General features: G+C 38.3%; 1 protein-coding gene across 1 annotated transcript in view; it reads left to right on the top strand.

Annotated features, from left to right (window-relative positions):
* The window catches only part of TENM2 (teneurin transmembrane protein 2), a 640,368-nt gene extending 618,639 nt beyond the window's left edge, over positions 1 to 21,729 (top strand). Inside the window, exons 25-30 of the mRNA XM_050905122.1 lie at positions 6,237 to 6,412; positions 7,998 to 8,233; positions 12,884 to 13,180; positions 14,071 to 15,685; positions 18,709 to 18,839; positions 20,052 to 21,729. Coding sequence (XP_050761079.1) covers positions 6,237 to 6,412; positions 7,998 to 8,233; positions 12,884 to 13,180; positions 14,071 to 15,685; positions 18,709 to 18,839; positions 20,052 to 20,813 — 3,217 coding nt within the window. The 3' untranslated portion in view covers positions 20,814 to 21,729. The remainder of the gene's footprint in view (positions 1 to 6,236; positions 6,413 to 7,997; positions 8,234 to 12,883; positions 13,181 to 14,070; positions 15,686 to 18,708; positions 18,840 to 20,051) is intronic.
* The last annotated feature ends 435 nt before the right edge of the window (positions 21,730 to 22,164 follow it).

Below are 22,164 nucleotides of genomic sequence, written 5' to 3'. Positions count from 1 at the left end.
GCTATCTGTCAGACCCCTGGTGTAACTTCCATAATTTGTAGATAACCCAAAAGCACACTGGTGTTCATGAGCATATATTAAAAAGGCAGAACTTCCTCTTTACATGAAATTCATCGGCGGTGAAGTTCAAAAGTATATTAAAAATCTAGAAAAACTAGTCAGATTTTTATTAATATTTATCCTATTCTTAGTAGTATTATTGCCATTTATTGATCAAAACAATTAAAAATAGAAGCTAAACAATATATTGAAAATATATCTTAAGTATAACTTAAGTATGGCAAGGCTGATGCCATATATTTTGTTTGAAATAGTTAATTAATAATTAGTAAATACCATTTTTCAAATTAGTGGGTAGAAAGTATGAATAGGGCTTTATATTTAATTTTAAATTCTAGGCATATTTTTAAGGTTACAGACTAGCAATGACGCACACCTATTTCAGTTTATTAATGCATTGATCTTGGCCACTGCTTGCTTTCTTTTTAGAGAAAACATAAGTAATGCAGGAATAAAAAGAACTGTGTTCAGTCTGCTCAAAATATATCTAAATTAGCATTGCACATCAGTATTTTGTCCACTGTGTGTTTCGTTTCCGTAAAAAGGAAAGCAGTGCCCTCTCGTGGTCCCCTTCTGATGTGGCCCTGCAAATTGAACCACTGCGATTTTTCATCTAGACTGTGGGTAGAGATGTGGAGGTTTTTTCTCCTTAATATTTTGCAAAGAGTATTTCTTTACCACACATTAGTTACAAAAATAATCCAGTTTTGTGAACGGATGAAGGTATTACCTGCTGATTACAAGATCAAGTAAAAGCTCACTGTACTAGACGGTGGTAAAATCTCACATTATGGCTGATGAGATGTGGATGCCCTTCTAGGTAGGTTTTGTTGTTGTCGGTTTTTCCTCAATAGCTAGCTCAAGATCCAGATCAGAAGTCATATAAAGTAGATATTTCTCAAAACACCAGTAATTAATTGTAGAAAATTAAATAGCAAAGTAATTTAAAACTCTACATGAAAATCAATGAAACATTAAAAAAGGTGATCAGAAAGTTACAAGTTAGAAAACTGGCATAACCGGTGGCTGAGAATGACATGAAGTACTAAGTTAGCATGATTTATTAGAAAAATTGTACTACGATTCCTAAGTAAATATAGAAGGCAGGTGCTTTGATGTCTTACTGAGATGCATCTGAAAATATAATTTAATGTGTGTATAGTGCTGACATGTTGACTAGATTTTTTTCCAAAATCGAATAAGATAAGTTGCGCAACCCTTGCCTCAGGTCAGTGGAAGTTAACTACCATATTTAGATCTAAATACTGCAGCCTGAGGTACTGTCTTAGATGATTAGTAATTTTGATGAGGCAGCGGAAATAACTTCCTTTCTCCCAGATTTGTACATACGTTCTCATAAGCACAGAGCCCATAGATGAGAGGACAGTATAGACATTTTTTGCATTAAAAATGCATATACTTTATAGTGCATGTATAAAATAAACTATACATGGTGACTGTTATCCAGGTTAGAAAAAAAGCCATAAAAGGCCATTCACAAAGATATTAAAAGAAGATATGTATCTCTATTTGTGCATGGAAAACCCTATGTGAGGACTAGAAGTTAGCTATATGCACTGGGGATACTCATGACAAAATACCAGCAAAATAGAGGCATCTCCTTTAGGCTGATCCTAAGCAGCTGACTTACAGTAACTCCTTCATATGCTTTGTCATCTCATGTACCCCCACAGTTGAGGGGTTTATTAATAAGATTATGAGAATTATTTAAATGAAATTTACAAACCTAAACAATCACAGTCCACAGTCACTCAGTACTGGTTTCTGGTTTCTATTTGTTCTTCAAAGCAGCTCCAAGGGGCAAATTCTGTATTCATCATTATGGAATTTATTTTGGTAGCTGTACGTTAATATCAGTTGAAGATGAAAGAAATACTTAGCCAAGGAGAGTTTATAAGGACAACAAAATAGTTTTCTGTGCCATTACATTCATGCATTCATACAGAGATAATCAATACCCAAAATGGTTAATATGGCAGCAGAACTGGAAAAGAACAAATGTCTTTTTAAGTAGTAAAATACTACATGGACTAAGGTTCTTACGAAAAATTTATTTCAGTGCATTTATATCAACCAGACGTTGAAGTGCCGTGCTATCTTATTGGGTATATTCCTGTCTTTTATCTGAAACTGTACCCTAAAAATGCTCACAGAATTAAATTTGTGCAGTATATCTAGGTATGCATGTGTATATGCAGAGAAATGCATACACAAGCTATTTTTATGTGTGTGTGTATACACACTCCATACGTATATTATATATGTAGTGCATGTGTATATGCATGCAGTTCATTTGCAGTAGGAACAGGCAAGGCTCTTAAATAATGTAACAGCTACCAGCAGGCTCACATGGGGTAATTTAAGCTTGGTTTTGGGCATGAAGCACAGATCTTTGAAGCGGTCCTCAGTGGTATTCTGCTTGGCCTTGGGAGCATCCTAAGAGAATGCTGCAGTTTTCTTCTTGAATCAGCTTGGTTTTTATAGGGGAGAGAAAATGGGGATATATGTAAACGTATGTGGATCTGCACCTTGCCCTGCTCTATGTTAAGTCAAAAGCTGCTGTTACTCCTTTCTGCAGTACTGTATATGGCACTGTCCTAGGTACTCCCACCTACAACCTGTCGAGCAGTACACGTCTCAAACCTCAAAGACCAGAATGCTAGCAATAAAAATCGCATAAAATATAGAGGTGCCATAATATTGGACAAGGGAGAGCAGCCTTCCGGGCATTATCACAAGCCCGCTTAAGGGCTGCACAGGTCAGATATTGGTGGCTGTCTGAGAAGGAGACAAACAAGTGCTCAGCTGTGTCTCACAGTTGAGCTATAGCTGTGTTTGGTGGCCAGCACATGCGAGCTGGCTGTGGCCGGCTCAGAGCCGCCGGGCCGTCAGGCACCATCTCCAGACTGAAGGCAGAATCCGCCAACAGCTTTTGTGTCTGCCTGGGGCGCCGGTGGCTGGTGTTACCCAGAGCTGTCCTGGGAACTACGGTCTTGGAAACCTTTGCCTGCTCGGGCCGACTTGGTCGCATGTAGCAATATGTTAGTGAGCTAGTCGTGGGCACAGGGAGATGCTGGGTTTTTAAGATACTGGGATTAAGAAAGGATCTCTCCCCTTGTAATTTTATTAGTAGAAAAACTTGGGATGAAGCCTTACTCTAACTGAAGTCAGTAACAAAAGCTCAGGAATTTCAGTGTATCCAGAACCCACCTCATTTGAAGATATAAAGATTGCCTTATCAGATCTGATTCATCTAGCCTGATGCTGTGTCATAGACTGCGATATGTAGTGGCTGCTTCTGAAGAAGATACCAAGAAGTCCCAGGTCGATCAGTATGTTTTCCATTGCAAAATTTTCTTTTTTTACTTCGTTAGACCTGGGTTCATGTCATGAAGAAGAAAGGTATATAACCATTTAATTCCTATATAGCTTTATTCTTATTATTCAGATAAGTGTCTGGGTGTTGTACTCTACTAAGCACTTGCTCTCACATAATATGTAAATTAAAAAAAACCCTCAATAATATGTCACTTCTAAATTTTGTAGTACATAAAAGGTTTCTGTTTTATTAATTTTAAATTTTTTACCTTTAAGGTATTATTTTTAAATAGGATTTTATTGATGCAATGGATAAAGTAGAAATGCCTTCTTTATACATTCATATTGCAGTGTGTATATATCACTTCAGTGAATTTTTTATATGTCTAGCTCGTAAACTAAATGGTCTGCAGAACTCCATAGAGAGTACTTTCATATGTATCACTTTAAGTGTGTCCATCGCTTGCTTATAAACCCTTTTAATCTCTGCCATTGCTGATTTCAAAAATTGTGACCAGCACTGGGAAACATGCCCCATGGCAGGGGGCAAAACACTGATTTCTAGAAATAGCATTAGAACATTTTCATTTTTCTGTTTCAGTCTCTGTACATCCTCATCCATATTTACTTTTTAGACTGCCCTTGCACTTTGAACAGAGATTTCAGTGAGTAGCCCACAGCAATCCCCAGGAATTTTTCCTGGGTTAATTAAAAACCCAGCAATGTGAATGAAGAGTTTAAATTAATGTCTCATTTGCATTGCCTAAAATATATTTGCTGATGGGGAATTTCGCCAACCATTTTTCTGGATGTTCACCAAGCTCTGCATAGTCACGCTGAAGCCTCTCATACATAGACTTTTCTAGTTTGTCCCAAATAACATTGTCTCTGCTGTAATATTTGACACCTAAGTATTCTCTTCATCACTCTGCTAATCGCTAAACATACCAAAGCAGTCTACATACAGGCACCTCAGGCATATCTCATTATTAACCTTTGAGATTTTTGAAACTGTCCATTTTTTGTACTTTTTGTTTTTCCTTGCTAGATGGATGCTTGACTGGATCAAGTTCTTCCCTCATCTATACTTTACGAGTACTTTTCAATATTTTTTTGTGAAGACCTTTATATAGACTTAACCAAACCCCCTTTCATAGATTATCTCAACACACTACCTTTTATGCAATATCTTGTTGATATGGTTAAAAAAAAATTATATAAATATATATATATGGGTAGAAACTTGTGACTTTTATTAAGAAAAATCATGCTGATTAATCTTTATTTAATCCTGAACTGCTTAAATGAACACAATATATTATTGGTCCCTTTTAGGTCGCATGATGGTTTGTTTTATTGATTTACTTCTTTGCCTAATACTTCCATTGGTTCTGGTAAGGCTTGTTGCTCCACAGGTGATTTTTTTCCTTCCTCCCCAATTCCTCCTCAGTTGAACGGGTGCAACCATTTGCAATGGATTTGAAAGGCGTATTTTATATTTGTATTAACTGAGGAGCCAATTATGTATTAATTTTTGAGATATGCTATACAGTTCAGGTGGCCTACTTTGAGGTTTCTGAATGATTTAATTGTAAAAAGTCATGTTGAAAGCACTGATTTTTTTTCATCTTTACAGCTAACCACGACATACAAAGAACTGAGCTAGCTCTGTGATACTAAATGTGCTCCTCTTCTCTTCTGTTACTCTCAGGCAGTGCAATGGATTTACCAGTTCTCTTCCAGGCTTCCCGCTCCCTGGATTTCTACATTTGAAGGATGACCAGTTGGTTTCAATCTCTACCTAAACTTTTCCCTTTATCTACACAGGACATTTTTTCTTGCCTTTCTGCTGTTTAGAAGTATGTGCGCTTTGGTAGCGGCTGGGTGAGAGACTCTTGCACAAGTAGAGAATTGCAGCAAGCAGAGTGTCAGACTGGAATACTGATTTTGTTTCAGGTCCCCATTTCTTGCCCTTAAGATCCAAGGGATTGCTTCTTTAGCATACCTATGCACACAAATATAGCGTACTAAAGGAAAGGGAGAAACAGCATGATTTGATTTCAGGCAGCATTCCTTCTTTCCCCCCTCCTCAGGCTTTATACCCCTAAATAAATTTAACTCAATAAACTCATGGAGAGCCCTTTTTCTTTTATTTTTTTATCTTTATGCCTCTGGAGCACTTAATTCATCTTCTAAGGTATATTCTGAGTGCTGACTGCTGCCCTTTGTGCAATTCCAACCTATCCTGTGCTTTAACTTCTCATCGTTCATCTTTATGAGCCAAAATACTGACCCCAAAATGCAGTTCAATACCACAGATAAGATCTAAATGAAATTATGTTCTCAAGCTGATGTCTTTTTTAATCTCTTATGGCAAGTTTATTCCTTGATATGTCACTTCAGACCATGCTTACTAGTTTCCACTAAGTATTCAATTGCAAATGTGCAGTGTATGCAATTGTATATTGTAGTATCCATCATAAGTCCACTTCCTTAGAGTGAAATGCAACTATTAAAACACAGATGAATTTACTGATTACAATTGTTTGAGCCAAATATCACTCTGTATATCTGTAATAATTTAATTAATGAATTTAATAATTTAAAAGATGGTAGCCTGGATTCACACTCATGTAGTTGAAATCAGTATCTCTAAAAATTATTATTTCATCATTATAGACTCCTTCAAGAACAGAGACATAGGTATGGCCAGGATGTTCTTGAAAATCTGTTTCATTCTGGGGTTTTTGCAAAAATGTGGTGCATTATTAATACATTGGGTATTGAAATGAACATATATCCTCATGCTTTTTTGCTCTCACTAACTTTTCTATTAGCTATGATCATGAAGGGCGTCTGACCAATGTAACACGTCCCACTGGAGTGGTAACTAGCCTTCATCGAGAAATGGAAAAGTCTATTACCATCGACATTGAGAATTCTAATCGGGATGACGATGTCACGGTCATCACAAATCTCTCCTCTGTGGAGGCTTCCTATACAGTTGTTCAAGGTACCAAAGCACACTTCTCAGCGCACATCTAACCACACACACAACTTGAGAAAGCAATTGGCAAAAGATTTGTGTCATTAGTACACTTATGAGCAGGGGAAAAATATATAAGGCTTGCAAGAAAAACTCCCATAAAGCTCATTCCTAAAATGACAGGTCTTCAGGACAGGTAAGAGACATTTCACAATCGTGCTTTGTGTCAAATATGAATGGTCATTATCTGCTGGTGTAAGTTAGTCCTGCCGTTACCTCCTGGGTCAGGTTCACTTTACCTACTCGCATATTTCTCTGTACTTCACTGCAAAATTGGTTCTGACTTCAGTGCCACAGAGATGCAGTCTGACTGCTGAATGTTGGCTGCCTGGGTAGAGATCATTGTGGAGAGAGAGGCTCAGGTAGCCTCCTACTACTACAAATGAAATCTTCCAAATTCGTGCACTACCATTAAATAAAATGTAGAACAGTCAGGGCAGTGGATGATCTTGTGCCACAGTTAGCACTTCCGAGAACAGTGTTACAGCCCAAGTATGGCAGGAGAGATCAGCAACAAAGTGGTTAAATGTTTGCGTAGAGCTTTCCAGCACCACCCAGGCATTGTATCTGATGAAGCGACAACAGTCAGTTATCAAAGATAGACTGAAAGGAATTTGGTGGGTGATGGGGTTTTTTTAATTAAGATATAATGTCATTGGAATAAGAATATCATCATCGAACAATAGTCTCCTCCTGACATAAATGTCAACATTTATAGACTATTATACCATGACACATCTGGTTACAGAGAGTTTATTTCTCTTATACCAGATGATTAATTACGTAGATGCTGTCCTTCTGTCAGACAAATATTGATGCTTTGGTGACAGTTGCACACTGTAGCGCTCCATCCTGGCTGAGAATGGACTTGGATGTGTCAAACAGCTGGAGAACTGCACGGCCGTAAAAGTACGGGATTAGTTTTATAACTCTTCTCCCACAGCCAAAAGGCCGGGTGTGCACATCAGGCTAGTGCACTTCTGGTGGGGTGGCAGGAAGGCAGGGAAGTAAAGGACTGTGGCTGCCAGCCTGCATTGCTGGAGCCTCACACCTTGAGGATTTAAAGCCAAACTATAATTCTGCACAAAGCCTCTGCTTGGAGACAGCTTTTAAACAGAGGGAAAGAAAAAGAGGCGCTTACTTCTTCCCACTCAGAAAGAGTCTAGCAGTCTTTTTTTTTTTTTTCTTTTTGTCCTGGAGTTTAATGTTTTGTTGTTTATCCAGCAGTTTGGTTTTCAGCAGTTTTTGTTCATATTAGAAATATATTACGTGGTTGAACACATATCACTGTGCATTTTGATTCACAATTAAGACTAAAGGGAAAACATAATGAAATAAACACAGTATCTCTCTGCAGGCTCACTGTTACACTACTCTTCTTTACATGAATCAGTAACATCTGTAATTTCCACCATAGTACCACGTAAATGGTAATTGCAGGCTGACTTCATTTAACATCAACAGGAGTGCAATAAAAAACCAATCAAATTAAGCTATATGTTTTCTTTATGACTGGAGTAGTTAAATTATTTTCTTTTCATTATTGCTGTAGATCAAGTGAGGAACAGCTACCAGCTCTGTAATAATGGTACTTTGAGAGTGATGTATGCCAATGGCATGAGCATTAGCTTTCACAGCGAACCTCATGTCCTGGCTGGGACTGTGACTCCCACCATAGGACGATGTAATATTTCTCTACCAATGGAAAATGGTTTAAACTCAATTGAATGGCGTCTGAGGAAGGAACAGATTAAAGGCAAAGTGACTGTGTTTGGAAGAAAGCTCAGGGTAAGTAGAATCCGTCATTACAATAATGATCTTTTCTTCTGTGGGCAGAAAATTATTTTTCCATTTTGAAGGACATGTCTTCCTTATTTTTATTTGTTAAAAATGTACAACTCTGGGATTGTCTTTGGTATGACAATCTTTTCTTTATTTGAGAGGTCAGTTAACTGCATGGGATCATCTGCTGCAATCAGCTATAGAAGCTTCATTACTAAAAGTATTGCAAAAGAAGCTGGTAAGAATACCCACAATATTGCTGCAAGTCCCTCTGCTTCTGAAGGTGGGGGGAAAAAAAAAATCCGACCACTCACCATTTGTAAAAATGCTATGGCACACTTACGGCAGTTAGTCCTGGGGAGCAAACACAATTACAGCTTGAGCGGTTGCATTCTGCTTCTGTAAAATGCCCCTACAGATTCATTGAGACAGGCATATTGTGTTTATTCCCTTTCCCAAATGGCACGATTGGAAAATAATTGCCATAATTACAAAGTCATAAGCATAGGATAAGAAAGACACTCAGGTCATGTAATCCATCCCCTGCCAAATTAAAGATGTGCTGCAGCTGGATTAATCCCATTCTGTGCTTAGCTGGCCTGTTTTTCACGCCTTAAGTATCTGAACTTTCACTGGCTGCTTCAGTATATACAGTTTTGGAAGGGCTTTGAGATACTGGGCAGAAAACAAATGTAGCGCTGATCAAGTCCTGGTTCTTTTAATAATTCTTTCAACGTCACTGGACATGAGATACAGTTCTGTGTGTTCAAGATGATATATTAAATGCAATATGTGTAAACAATTATGTAGTGATTTACAAAAAAATAATAAGACTCGGATGTTAAATTTTGGTATTTTCCTATTGCTTAACATCTAATTCAGAGTGTTGAATTAACAAGTCTTTCCTTATTCTCACAAATGCTCAGAATGCACCTACTGGGGAGAGGGGGAAGGTTAGATGAAAAATGGAATGAGATTAGCAGCTAATCCTTAATGACTAAATTTCATGGCTGTGTAATAGATTTTTGATGTGTTGACCTACAGAAGTTGATTATAAGTAGAAAATAGATCAGCTCTGCATTTTGACTAGGTGTTCAAAATAAAAATAAACAGGACCCTGAAATGAAATTGCTGTAATCCTAACTCTCAATACTAAAAATTTAATAGAGGTACTTGTGGTAATTAGCTGAAGTTAAACACGTCTTAGAGCTGAAACCTTGCCTGAGATGGGTTTTCTTGCATCGTGTTTATGCAAATCAAAACACTGCTTTATCTAGCAACACCCCAACATTTAATTGTCTGGTGTTAGTTCCTGTAACAATAATCACATATCCATTTAGCTTTTTTAAATGAAAATCACTATGAGATTATAACAGGTTGAGTGGACTGAAAATGAAATTTGAAAATGAGGGAGAAAGCATAGAATTTATTTGCATCTCATTTATTCTAATTCATCTTTATAAATTGTTTAGTGAATGAAATAGAGCAAGTGTGTCGGAACATTGGGGGGAGCAGGTGGCAGGCAGGGTAGGCTACGGCAGCTGGGACAGCTGTGGCACCTAGTGGTACAGACGGGGGGGCACTGCTGCAGAACCAACACAGCGCTGGAACGACCAGTGAGAGAGCGTGCGGAGCCATCTCCTGAATCCCCAATTCAGAATCAAGTGTTACTGAAAGGGATTGTTATTGTATGGGATTCACGTCTTACGAGTACTTCCTGGAGCCCATACCCCTTTTCTTCAATACTTAAAGGGCGTTTATAAGAAAGACAGGAACAGACTTTTTAGTAGGGCCTGCTGCGATAGGCCAAGGCGTAATGGTTTTAAACTAAAAGAGGGGGTAGATTCAGACTAGATATAAGGAAGAAAGTTTTTACGATGAGGGTGGTGAGACACTGGAACAGGTTGCCCAGAGAGGTGGTAGGTGCCCCATCCCTGGAAGTGTTGGATGGGGCTTTGAGCAACCTGGTCTAGTTGAAGATGTCCCTGCTCATTGCAGGGGGGGTGGACTAGATGACCTTTAAAGGTCCCTTCCAACCCAAACTATTTGATGATTCTATGATTCTTCAGGTAGTGCTGCTACCTGTGCCCCCGAGCTCTGCTCATCCATGCGGTAGGCACATCACAGCTGTATGTGTCGGCCTCTGCAAACATGCCTGAGCAGACTTCATTAAGCCGAGAAAGGAAGACCTGCACTTCACCTTTGTGTTATCCCACTTACTGTCCGCTACTATTTTATGCACCACACGTTCAGTGTCTTGTGGTAGTTTCAGATAAAGTCTTGACAAGATTCCCTTCTGAAGAGTTTTTGTTACAGTGCAGCGTCACGTAAGTGATTTTTGTTGCAAGACCTTTACCCAAGGCACAAAGGGCTCGTCCCTACGGCCACTTGTTCAGCAGCAGCCAAGGGAAGACCAGATGTGCACGTAGGTAGTGGAACAAAAGAGAAAGAGCTTGTTAGGTAATCTTCAGTCATGATACTTGTAATAGTGTTATTAGTGTTCCTAGGAAGAGTGGGAGTTAGTCATTCTGTTTGGGTTTCTACATAATTAATATGACACTACAATTATACTCCCTGGTTTCACTTATTTTACAAATGAAAATGAAGTTACTGAATTATCCAAGCAGGTGCTTCTTTATTCTCCAAGTGATGTTTGTGTGTGTGCACAGCTCTTGTCTGTGTAATCATTGGAAAAAACCCTAATAATTTAGTTTTCTATGGCAGAAAAACTAATAACCTTTATAATGTTTTTGAGAAAAGGGAGGATACCTGGAGTCAGACTTTCCTACGTGCAGATTACAGTTGCAGTTACTGTAATGGGGGGAAGAAACCCCAGAAATCCCAACTGCTTTATGAAGCTGCAGAAATTAAAAAAACAAAACAAAAACAAACCCCAAAAAGCTAAAATTCAGTTCGTAATCTTTCTGAAAGACTTTTTTTTTTTTCTTTCTAGAAAATGTGCCTCTCCTTAAGAAACGGGGATCTTTCAGTCATACGCTAACCCTTTAATGTTATAGCTAATTGTTTTTGAGAAGTGAAAGCTCTCTTCTGCTTCCCCAAGAGCTCTGTGAAGGAGCTCTTGTCTCTGTCATCAGGATTGATCCTACACTTACAAAACTAGAGTAATCAGCTGATAAAGTATTGATGTTGAGTTTGGCTTCCCTGGCTTTGTTTCCATTACAGGGGGAGAGCAGAATATGATTTATTTTGCCAAGGTGTTTTAAAAAAAAAAACCCTATCTTTTCTTTGAATCACAGGAGAAGTTGTTGCTGGGATAACCTTCAGAAAAACCTACAGAAAAGAGCTTTTTCTAATAATTGCCCACTGAGGAAATGCAAACTGTTAAAGAGCTAAATTTTATTAATGGAAGAAATTAGGATAACGAGCGATAATTTGAAATAATTATTTCTTTACAAACACAAAATTGTATTAATTTTAAATCTGTTTTCTGTGTAACTGAATTCCTACAGAGTTGGTTGGGATGGGAATTGGGTTTACCCCTGCCAGTGAAAATATCTCAGAAGAACTTTTATGTCCTCGAGAAAGGCTCAGGGTTAATTTACATATTGTTTGATGTGCAGTTTAATTTTGAGTAAGAGAAAACGTTGCTTAATCAAAGCTACTGTAAAATATAAGCTGAAGAACAAATTTCCAGAAACTGATGAATACTTTTTAAGTAGTCATTGCTCTCAAATTATATCTAATTTAAAGACTTCTACTTTATTAATGATGCATCTACAATTAAATTACTTAAGAAGCTTTATCAGATTACAGCATTAGCCTGAATTCTGTGGCTTAGCCTCCAGTGAATATATATATATGTATCTCTCATTACAGCACTCTCACTAGAAGCCTCTCCATTTGGCATTCTTATGCTCCTTTGTTTCTGTTTTGCTCTTTTATTTAAAAAAAAACCACTAATCTGGGACTGAAACACTTCATGCTGTACTTTTATTTGAAAATTGTAACTGAAAAAAATGGAAAAAAAGAAAAAATATTTAACCTAATTATTTAGCACTTTTGTTTCTTAAAACTAGAAGTGCATCTTTCCCAGCCTGTATGATCAGGATTTTTAATCAGAAGAAATGAAACCCATCCCAAGTGATCAGGTTGCTGAGGGATCTATTGAATATTTGGAAAATAAATGACGAAAACATTAAATGAATTCATTCATAAGCAGCGTGTTGCAGCTACAGAACCTAACTGGCTAAACCTCAATGAAGACACAGAATTATAATTTCTTCTATTGTTCTTGGAGTCATTGTAGGGAAAAAGGCTAAGAACTACGGATGGCCGAAGTAGCAAAATTACTTCCATGCAAAATAATTCATTTCTGTGCTAAGTGCTAACACTCTGCACTTTAAGACCTAGGTATGCAGTATTTCTGTCTCTTCTGACAATGAGGGAGCCTTTCTCTGTAAGATTACAGCTCCCGTGTTGCAGGCAGATGGGACATATCCCAGTAAAACACTCAAAGTTACATATTTGAATATACCGAGAAGTAGAAAGCAAAAGCCAGTTAATAGGAAGAAGTCCTATACTTTTCAAAAATGTGGGGAAATTGAGTTCTCTGTTGTGCATGCTATTTGCACGCTGAAAATCCATAGAGGCATAGTGCCCACTGCTCACTGAATGCAGCCTTCTTTCATTCAATAGGTGCACGGAAGGAATTTACTGTCCATTGATTACGACCGGAACATACGCACAGAAAAAATCTACGATGATCACCGGAAATTTACACTGAGGATAATTTACGATCAGCTAGGACGGCCTTTCCTTTGGCTACCTAGCAGTGGCCTGGCTGCTGTCAACGTGTCTTATTTCTTCAACGGGCGCCTGGCTGGGCTTCAGCGCGGTGCCATGAGTGAAAGAACAGATATCGATAAGCAAGGCAGGATCATATCGCGCATGTTTGCAGATGGGAAGGTTTGGAGCTACACCTATCTAGAAAAAGTAGGTGATGTTGTTTTACCTTCTGACATTAGCTACAAAGAGACAAAGTGTTTGGCTTCGTTTTAAGCTCTGTACATAACATACACACACAGAAATTATCTAAAATTTGACGTATTCCAGCTGTTAAGAATCCCTTTGTACCTGGTCTCCAAATTCCTTATTTTTCAATTATTCAATTGAATTTGACTAATTTTGAATGGGAAATACTATGTTCATGGTTTGTGTCTTTTGATATTTTCCTGAAAGCGGTTAGGCTGCTATATAATGGCATAAACTAACACAATGAATTGTACTTAATTAAGAGCAAAAATGCATGACTAAACCTGACAAAAGGTTCAGGTAGAAACAGGTAATTCATCTCTAATCATTATTTATTAAATGAAAGTATGGTAATGCATTTTTACTTAGCCTAATTAAGACACTTCAATCATAAAAGTGTCTTAAATACTTCAAAATTGCATGGTATTTTCCCTTTCCCTTCTTTGAATCTGTTGTTTTAAGCAAACCAGAGTTGATGTTCCCCACTTAGTTTCTCACATATTTCACAGTAACGGTTGTGAATTACAACTGCTAGCGGAAAGATAAATCAAGTCATTTATCCAACTCCTCTGCATCCCTCAGAAAAAAAGAAAAAAAAGGAGTCCTACTAAAGGGAGGGTAGCTAATAGGTTGCTAACCTACACTTTCTCTGGAGTGTCAGTGATTTCCAAGTAGCAGATCCTCTCACCTGGCAATCTGACAATATTCCTCAGCCCCTAACTAATGTGTCTAATTCTCTTTTTATTTATTTAACATTAGTGCCTTTTCAGTAAACTTTTCTTTTCTTTAATGCCCTCTCAGAGGTCACATGCTGAAAGCTAGTAACTGCGTATTAATTTTTTTCCCTGTAGTCAATGGTACTACTGCTTCAGAGTCAACGACAGTACATCTTCGAGTATGATTCTTCAGACCGACTTCATGCTGTTACCATGCCCAGCGTTGCTCGGCACAGCATGTCAACTCACACCTCTATTGGCTACATTAGAAATATTTATAATCCTCCTGAAAGCAATGCATCAGTGATTTTTGATTACAGTGATGACGGGAGGATTTTGAAAACGTCATTTTTAGGTACTGGCCGACAAGTCTTCTACAAGTACGGAAAGCTATCCAAATTATCAGAAATTGTTTATGACAGCACTGCAGTTACTTTTGGATATGATGAAACTACAGGTGTGCTAAAAATGGTGAATTTGCAAAGCGGAGGATTTTCTTGTACAATCCGCTATCGTAAAATCGGTCCTCTCGTTGACAAACAAATCTACAGATTCTCTGAAGAAGGTATGGTCAATGCAAGGTTCGATTATACATATCATGATAATAGCTTTCGAATCGCAAGCATCAAACCCATAATAAGTGAGACGCCTCTTCCAGTTGATCTTTACCGTTACGATGAGATTTCTGGCAAAGTAGAGCATTTTGGCAAATTTGGAGTTATTTATTATGATATAAATCAAATTATTACTACAGCAGTTATGACACTGAGTAAGCACTTTGATACCCATGGACGCATTAAAGAAGTTCAATATGAAATGTTCAGATCCCTGATGTACTGGATGACTGTACAATATGACAGCATGGGAAGGGTAACTAAAAGAGAACTGAAACTTGGTCCGTATGCCAACACAACCAAGTATACCTATGATTACGATGGAGATGGGCAACTGCAAAGCGTAGCAGTAAATGACAGGCCAACTTGGCGTTACAGTTACGATCTGAATGGAAACCTTCATCTCTTGAATCCTGGAAACAGCGTCCGATTGATGCCTCTGCGCTATGACCTAAGAGACAGGATTACGCGCTTAGGTGACATACCATACAAAATTGATGATGATGGATTCCTGTGTCAGCGAGGCTCAGATGTATTTGAGTACAACTCCAAAGGACTCTTAACAAGAGCTTACAACAAAGCAAATGGGTGGAGTGTTCAGTACCGTTACGATGGACTCGGCCGAAGGGCTTCCTGTAAGACTAACCTGGGGCATCATCTACAGTACTTTTATGCTGATCTTCACAATCCAACAAGGGTAACTCATGTCTACAATCATTCCAATTCAGAAATTACCTCTTTGTACTACGATCTGCAAGGCCACCTCTTTGCAATGGAGAGTAGCAGCGGGGAAGAATATTATGTTGCCTCTGATAACACAGGCACTCCATTAGCCGTGTTCAGCATCAATGGCCTCATGATCAAACAGCTTCAGTACACAGCATATGGGGAGATTTATTATGACTCTAACCCTGATTTCCAGCTGGTTATTGGGTTCCATGGAGGGCTGTACGATCCTTTAACCAAACTCGTCCATTTTACCCAAAGGGACTATGATGTCCTGGCTGGACGCTGGACATCTCCTGATTACACCATGTGGAAAAACATTGGTAAAGAACCTGCTCCTTTCAATCTGTACATGTTCAAGAGTAACAACCCTCTCAGCAACGAACTGGATCTAAAGAATTATGTAACAGGTGAGACTTCATTACATTTCTTATAAATAACACTACAGTTTGGAAGTTGATTTGGGAAAGAAATCAGACTTCTCCTTACTAGCCATTTGCTGAATCCTCCCATCAAGGTTGGGCCATTTTCCTTTTTGTGCTATGAAAAGGGCTGGCTAGTCCTGATTCTTTGATACGGGTCCTCCCCGAATGAAGGGCACTAAATGAGAAGCCACAATGAATTATGGAGGGAGGGGGGGGGGAAAAATTGCCTAAATATTCAATTTCAGCACAGCCATAGTGCTCTTCCTGTTGAACTAGTACTGTATGAAGATGTGTTCATTCTAATTTTATAGAAAGAAAAGTGAAGTCACTTACAAGAATCACTGGCAGGTTAGTTGCAGAATCGGTAACCAGAACTGCTCAGCATCTCTTCCCTTCAGGGCTACTTTCAAAATTAACTGCTGACTGAGCCCATGGGCACATTATGAATTAGCACCAAGAATGGATTTAATTAAACTTCTCTTTCCCATTTAACTTTTAATATGCAAACAGTCTTTAGTCTTTAAAACAAAAACCTTGATGTTTTTTAAAATTATTTCCTCCTGAAAGACTAAGAAATTTTATGGAATGTGTAGAGCTGAGAAAGAGAAACAATAAAGTAGTTTTGATCACGTATGTTAGAATTGGGTAAAACTTGTAACCTCTTCATAATTAGTAATAATTTTTCACTTAGTAAGATCACACAGTACTTGAACTAGCTGCTAGCAATTTCTAAAAAGAAAGGTAATTAATTTGTCTTCAGGAAAAGCTTCTTTCAGAATTGAATATGTGGTATACAATAATTAGAGCAGTGATATAATTTCTAAAAAGGAGCTATCTTAATTTTAGCAGTAATTTGAATTTCAAGAAGAGTCTGCATTTCCTTCAAAGAAAAGCATAGCAAGTTTCCTTAGCACTTTGGGACCTAATGGTATGTGTAACACACCATAGGTTCTAGTGTAGCTACTTTGTTATTCGAAGATAGTGCAATTTGTATCTGATAGTGTGAAAATATTGGTGACTAAAATCACCTTGGGATCAAATTCTGTTGTCCTAAACTCAACAAAATTCCTATTTTCATCCACCACTGTTTAATTTAGATTTTCAGTGCCATCTTATGATATTTTGCTACGTTCTAAAATTGCATTCATTTAATTTATCCATCCACTGGATGAAATCTAGGAAGATATATTGCATTTTGGTATAACTCACACCTTGTAGTCTGTAAAAATACTTCATTGGTGATAAAAATATTTGTTGCTGTATGGACTAAACAGATTATCTTGCACAAGAAGTGATTATGGTGGCATCTTGGTTGTCATAGTTTAAAAAACCAAAACAACAAAAAAAATACTTCCCCACCCCAATCCATTCTTACTGTTAACCCCTGACACTGCTTTATTCACAGGTTTTGCTGAAAAGGAATTCCTGTAGCAAGTGCAGTGCTGCAAAGCACATTAGCTAAGCAAAATAGACTACTTTGTATATAGGTCCTCCTCTTTTTTTGCAGAATTAGGGCAGCTGAAGTGAATTGTTTGGGAGATACCATTACACCATAAAATAAATGGAAGCCTTAAAAAGGAGCAGTAACCCTGTGCTGTCCAAAGCTAGAGGAAAAATATGGTAGGCATTGTGTGATGGGAGATACATACAAATATCTTTGTAGAAGCAGAGTATTTTACTACTTTAGTGTCAGAATGGCTAAGAAAAGAAGATTTTTGCTGTCAAATGTCCACAACCAAGAAGTATTACACTTTTTATGATGTAAAATTACCTCTGCTAAAAATTTTGGGAAAAGAGGCTTTGCAACAGCAAGTAGGTGCTGTGTTGTGGCTGAGCATGTCCCAGAGGTCTGTACGTACAGGCGGGTGCTCTGCAGGCACTCTGTGTGCCTGTGGGCAGCAAGCAGAGCCCACTGTGCACCTACCTGCTGCAGACACCACACTTGGAGTGGTCTAAATTCAGCCAGCGACCCTTGCATCGAGAGTGCCTTGCTGTAGTCATGTCTCTTTTCAAACATGGAGTTCAGCTCACACGAAGAAGTGGCAAGAGCAGCATCAGGAGCCATTGTAGGCCAGCGAGAAGAGAAGGCCACTGGAAAAGACAGGAGAGATTTTTAAACAAAAATGGTCATGAACATAGGTCCAAATCAAATGAGAAGTGCCCATGATCCCACACTGCTGCTTATCTCCTTGACAGCCAGAAAAGAGAAGCAGGAAACAGAAATGTAAAATGGGGTCATGGGCTTTTCTTTTTGTTTAAAAGCATCATTTTGATAACTAAAATACATCATTAGTTCTTAATACCTGCTGAGTGAGAATTACTGTTATTAATTTATTACTTAGCTTTTTCAACTAGATATGAAGACAGAGTTTTACTGGTTGAACCCAGAGCTGGAACTTCCCGAAGCTCACCCCAGAGCTGAGCTGTAACCCTCCCATGCAGCTCCTACTTTTCCGTACTGGGCCTGGAGGGATGGGGAGGATATTCATGGTGCCTAAATTTAGACATCTGAATTACAAGTCTAGCTTCTCACTGCATTTAATGGAGCCTCCCGAGACCTGATGACAGCTAATAGAAGTAGGACATAGAAGAGAACCCATGTATTTTCCAAAAGGACTTTGCAGATGTTTTTAGGAGTACTAATCTAATAAAACATCATTTTACAATACAGTTTTTATAGGTTACATTAGCCACATCAGAACGTGTCAGAGATGGAACAAGTATTGCATACAGTAAAATGTTTGGATAATCCATGTGCTGTAATGCAAAAAGAATGAAAGAGGTGGTCTATCCCTGATGAAATATTTAGGGTAAATGTAAAGCAATATTTCCTGTGCCTGTTCATGGTGGATTACTACAATTCTTTAAAGTGCCACGCTGTAATATAAATTGAGTTCCACTGCTACTTGAAATTAAGGAGGTCAAGGATGGATTTCCTAAATTTTTTTATTTCTTCTATTTATTACACACATTTTTTTCTCACTTGCCTGCTTACTTTTGATTTTTAGATGTCAAAAGCTGGTTGGTGATGTTTGGATTTCAGCTTAGCAACATTATCCCTGGTTTCCCTAGAGCAAAAATGTACTTTGTGTCACCGCCATACGAGTTGTCTGAGAGTCAAGCATGTGAAAATGGACAGGTAGGCAGAAATATGAAGTTATTTTTCGTGATAAATTTGCCCCACTCTATGAATAGAACTGCTGGCTCTTCTGTAGTTACAGCAGAAGGCCAAGTATTTATTTCAGTGTAAAATGAAGTGAGTATAGCTAGATTTTATACTAATGAACATATGCCTTTCTTGCCAGCCTTCGTTGTTATCATAATTACAGTGTCATTGGTTTGTCTTTTATTGAGTTCTTCCTTGATTAACAAGTTGTAACTCGATTAACTTGATTAGCAATGACAAAGGGAGACTTTGTCAGGGTAATTTATCATCTGTTGTACCTTTGGTAAAACCATCCTAATAACATATGCGTTGCAATAAACTTAGGTTGGTACTTGCTGTACTGCTAAGAAATGGTTCTACTTCTCACCCTGTAATAGGATTTCTCATCATTTTTTGTCTGATGCTTTTCATAGTTAGAGGCTTTGGTTTGCTACTCCAGTTACTACAGTTAACTTCAATTACAGCATTCATACTTACTTGTCAGGTTAAGGGTGGAAAATGGTATATGCTTTTGACCTTTATAATAAATTCCAACTCATTTAATAAGCTTAAAAAGAGTACTAGGCCAATTCCAAACTTAGTCTTTGCTAGGCTTACTTCACATTTGTGGTAATACAACAGAAATGATCATATAAACCTAAACATACTGCTTTCACAGGCTCCTAAGTCATTTGAAAGTCTAAAGCCCTCTTCAGGAATTGCTTTGGTATTTTGGAGCCCAGATCTCATCTATTTTCAAAAAGACTTACATTCATAAGCATTTTAGTCATATATACCAGTTGAAATCTCTGAGCAAAAGTGTCCAGAAGTTAAGTGCCATCTTTTAATAGATTGATTCTGTTTGTTTTCAGCTCTGATTAAAATTGTGCTAGGCTTGGGTCTTACTTATTCGCGTAACAGACATATAATTTGCCAAAATTGAGATTTGTGGTACATATATGCTACAAAGGGTGATTAATGAGAAATATTTTATTTGGTAAATTGGCCAAATGAGTATTTACCTGATGCTGAACAGGATATGTATATGGATGGGTAACTGAGGGTGGTCTTCCCATAGCGTAGAATTTTTCACTGCATGGCTTTCCTTTAAAAAAGCAAAGCAAAGATTAGTATTGGTCTCTGGAACGAGTATTTTCAGATCTGTATCTTCTTTGGTGTTTTTTTGTTTTGTTTTGCTTTCCCCAGCTAATTACAGGAGTTCAGCAGACGACAGAAAGACACAACCAAGCTTTCATGGCTCTTGAGGGACAGGTCATATCTAAAAGGTTACATGCCAATATTAGAGAAAAAGCAGGTCACTGGTTCGCGACAACCACTCCTATCATTGGGAAAGGAATCATGTTTGCTGTGAAGGAAGGCCGTGTAACCACTGGCATTTCCAGCATAGCCACAGACGATAGCAGAAAGATTGCCTCTGTCCTTAACAGTGCTCACTACCTGGAAAAAATGCACTACAGCATCGAGGGGAAGGATACCCATTACTTTGTCAAGATAGGCTCGGCTGACAGCGACCTTGTCACCCTCGCAATGACCAGCGGGCGGAAGGTCCTGGACAGCGGAGTCAACGTCACCGTCTCCCAGCCCACTCTCCTCGTCAATGGGAGGACTCGAAGGTTTACGAATATTGAGTTTCAGTATTCCACCCTGCTGATCAACATCCGCTACGGACTGACCCCCGACACGCTGGACGAGGAAAAGGCGAGAGTGTTAGACCAGGCTCGGCAGCGAGCCCTGGGATCAGCCTGGGCCAAAGAGCAGCAGAAGGCACGGGATGGCCGAGAGGGCAGCCGCGTATGGACAGACGGAGAGAAGCAGCAGCTTCTGAACACGGGAAGGGTTCAAGGTTACGAGGGATATTATGTCCTGCCTGTGGAGCAGTACCCAGAGCTAGCAGACAGTAGCAGCAACATCCAGTTTTTAAGACAGAATGAAATGGGAAAGAGGTAACAAATTAACCTGCTGTCATCCTTTGCTGGATGAATCAGTAGTCATAACTGTTATCTCCTCTCCTAAGGAGATGAAGACCTAAATGGGGGCACTAGGCTGAGCTACTCTGGGATAGTAAGTGGCAAAAAAACTCATATTTTTTGAGTTAAATGCTACTGTTCAAGTGATTAAAAACCACATCCTGAAGTGGACTAAAGCCAGACTGAAAACTCTAACTATACAAATTAAAAAGTACCCCTGAAATATTACCCACTTGTTCTGGGTCTAAAGAAAAACAAAAAGAAGGCCTCGTATTGTATTACCTCACTCCATTCACACGTGAGCAAACTAAGAAATCCAAGTGGGCCACTTTCACTAACCAGCTGATGAAACACAGATGATTCAGACTGCTTGTTTGATAAATATCCAAGAGGTTTTCATTTAAAGCAAAATACAGGTGCATTTAAAACATGACTTTGGGGTGATTTGTGTGTAGCAACTGGAGGACAATGAGAATGCAAGTGAGAGCGCACTGGAAATAGTAAAGAAAAATATATTTAAAAGTAACAAAACCACACTTGCACTCTGACCCTCCACTTGTCTGGCCTGAAGCTTAACTTATTCAAAGAGGGCAGAGTGTAAAGTTACATTCAAAATGGTGGCTATAAATCACTACAAATAAATTTCATACTCTGTTTGTCTTTGAAGATTTCCATTGTGGACAGTATAACACAGTTACAGGGTGTAGTCTGTTTAGATTCAGTAGTTTGTTGGTATCAGTTCCAGTAGAGCTGTGGGCATTGTGTTACACTATTGCAAATGGGCACCACGTCAGATCACCCTGTGCATACATCAGCCAGAAGGCACAATCACTGTTTCAGATTTAAAAATTATTAGTGTGTTTGTTTGGTCGAGAAACTGAGACAATCACATTACAGTCACCACAAAAAAAAAAAAAAAAAAGAAAAAAAAAGTCTAATAAGAACTTTGGTACAAGAACTTTTTTGTAATATACATGTATGAATTGTTCATTGAGTTTTTATATTAATTTTAATTTGCTGCTAAGCAAAGACTAGAGACAGGCAAAGATAATTTATGGCAAAGTGTTTAAATTGTTTATACATAAATAAAGTCTCTAAAACTCCTGTGAATTACTTGTCTTCCATTGTGAAATCTTTTAAAAATGAAAACATATTAGTGTCTGTCACCCTAATGCACACAGCATCTTATATGTCAAAATGACTTGCTGTTGCTGTACTGTGGATTCTACAGAGGGCTGGTCCTTTGATCTCTGGGTAAGCAAAGTCCTACATACACATCACCCAAAACTCTGTTTAGGACACAGCAGAAAATTGGTAAACGCTTTAGAAAT

This window comes from Gymnogyps californianus, chromosome 14, assembly GCF_018139145.2.
Source record: "Gymnogyps californianus isolate 813 chromosome 14, ASM1813914v2, whole genome shotgun sequence".
Lineage (NCBI taxonomy): Eukaryota > Metazoa > Chordata > Aves > Accipitriformes > Cathartidae > Gymnogyps > Gymnogyps californianus.
The sequence above is the reverse complement of the archived record's forward strand: the minus strand, read 5'-3'. Positions and strand labels throughout refer to the sequence as shown.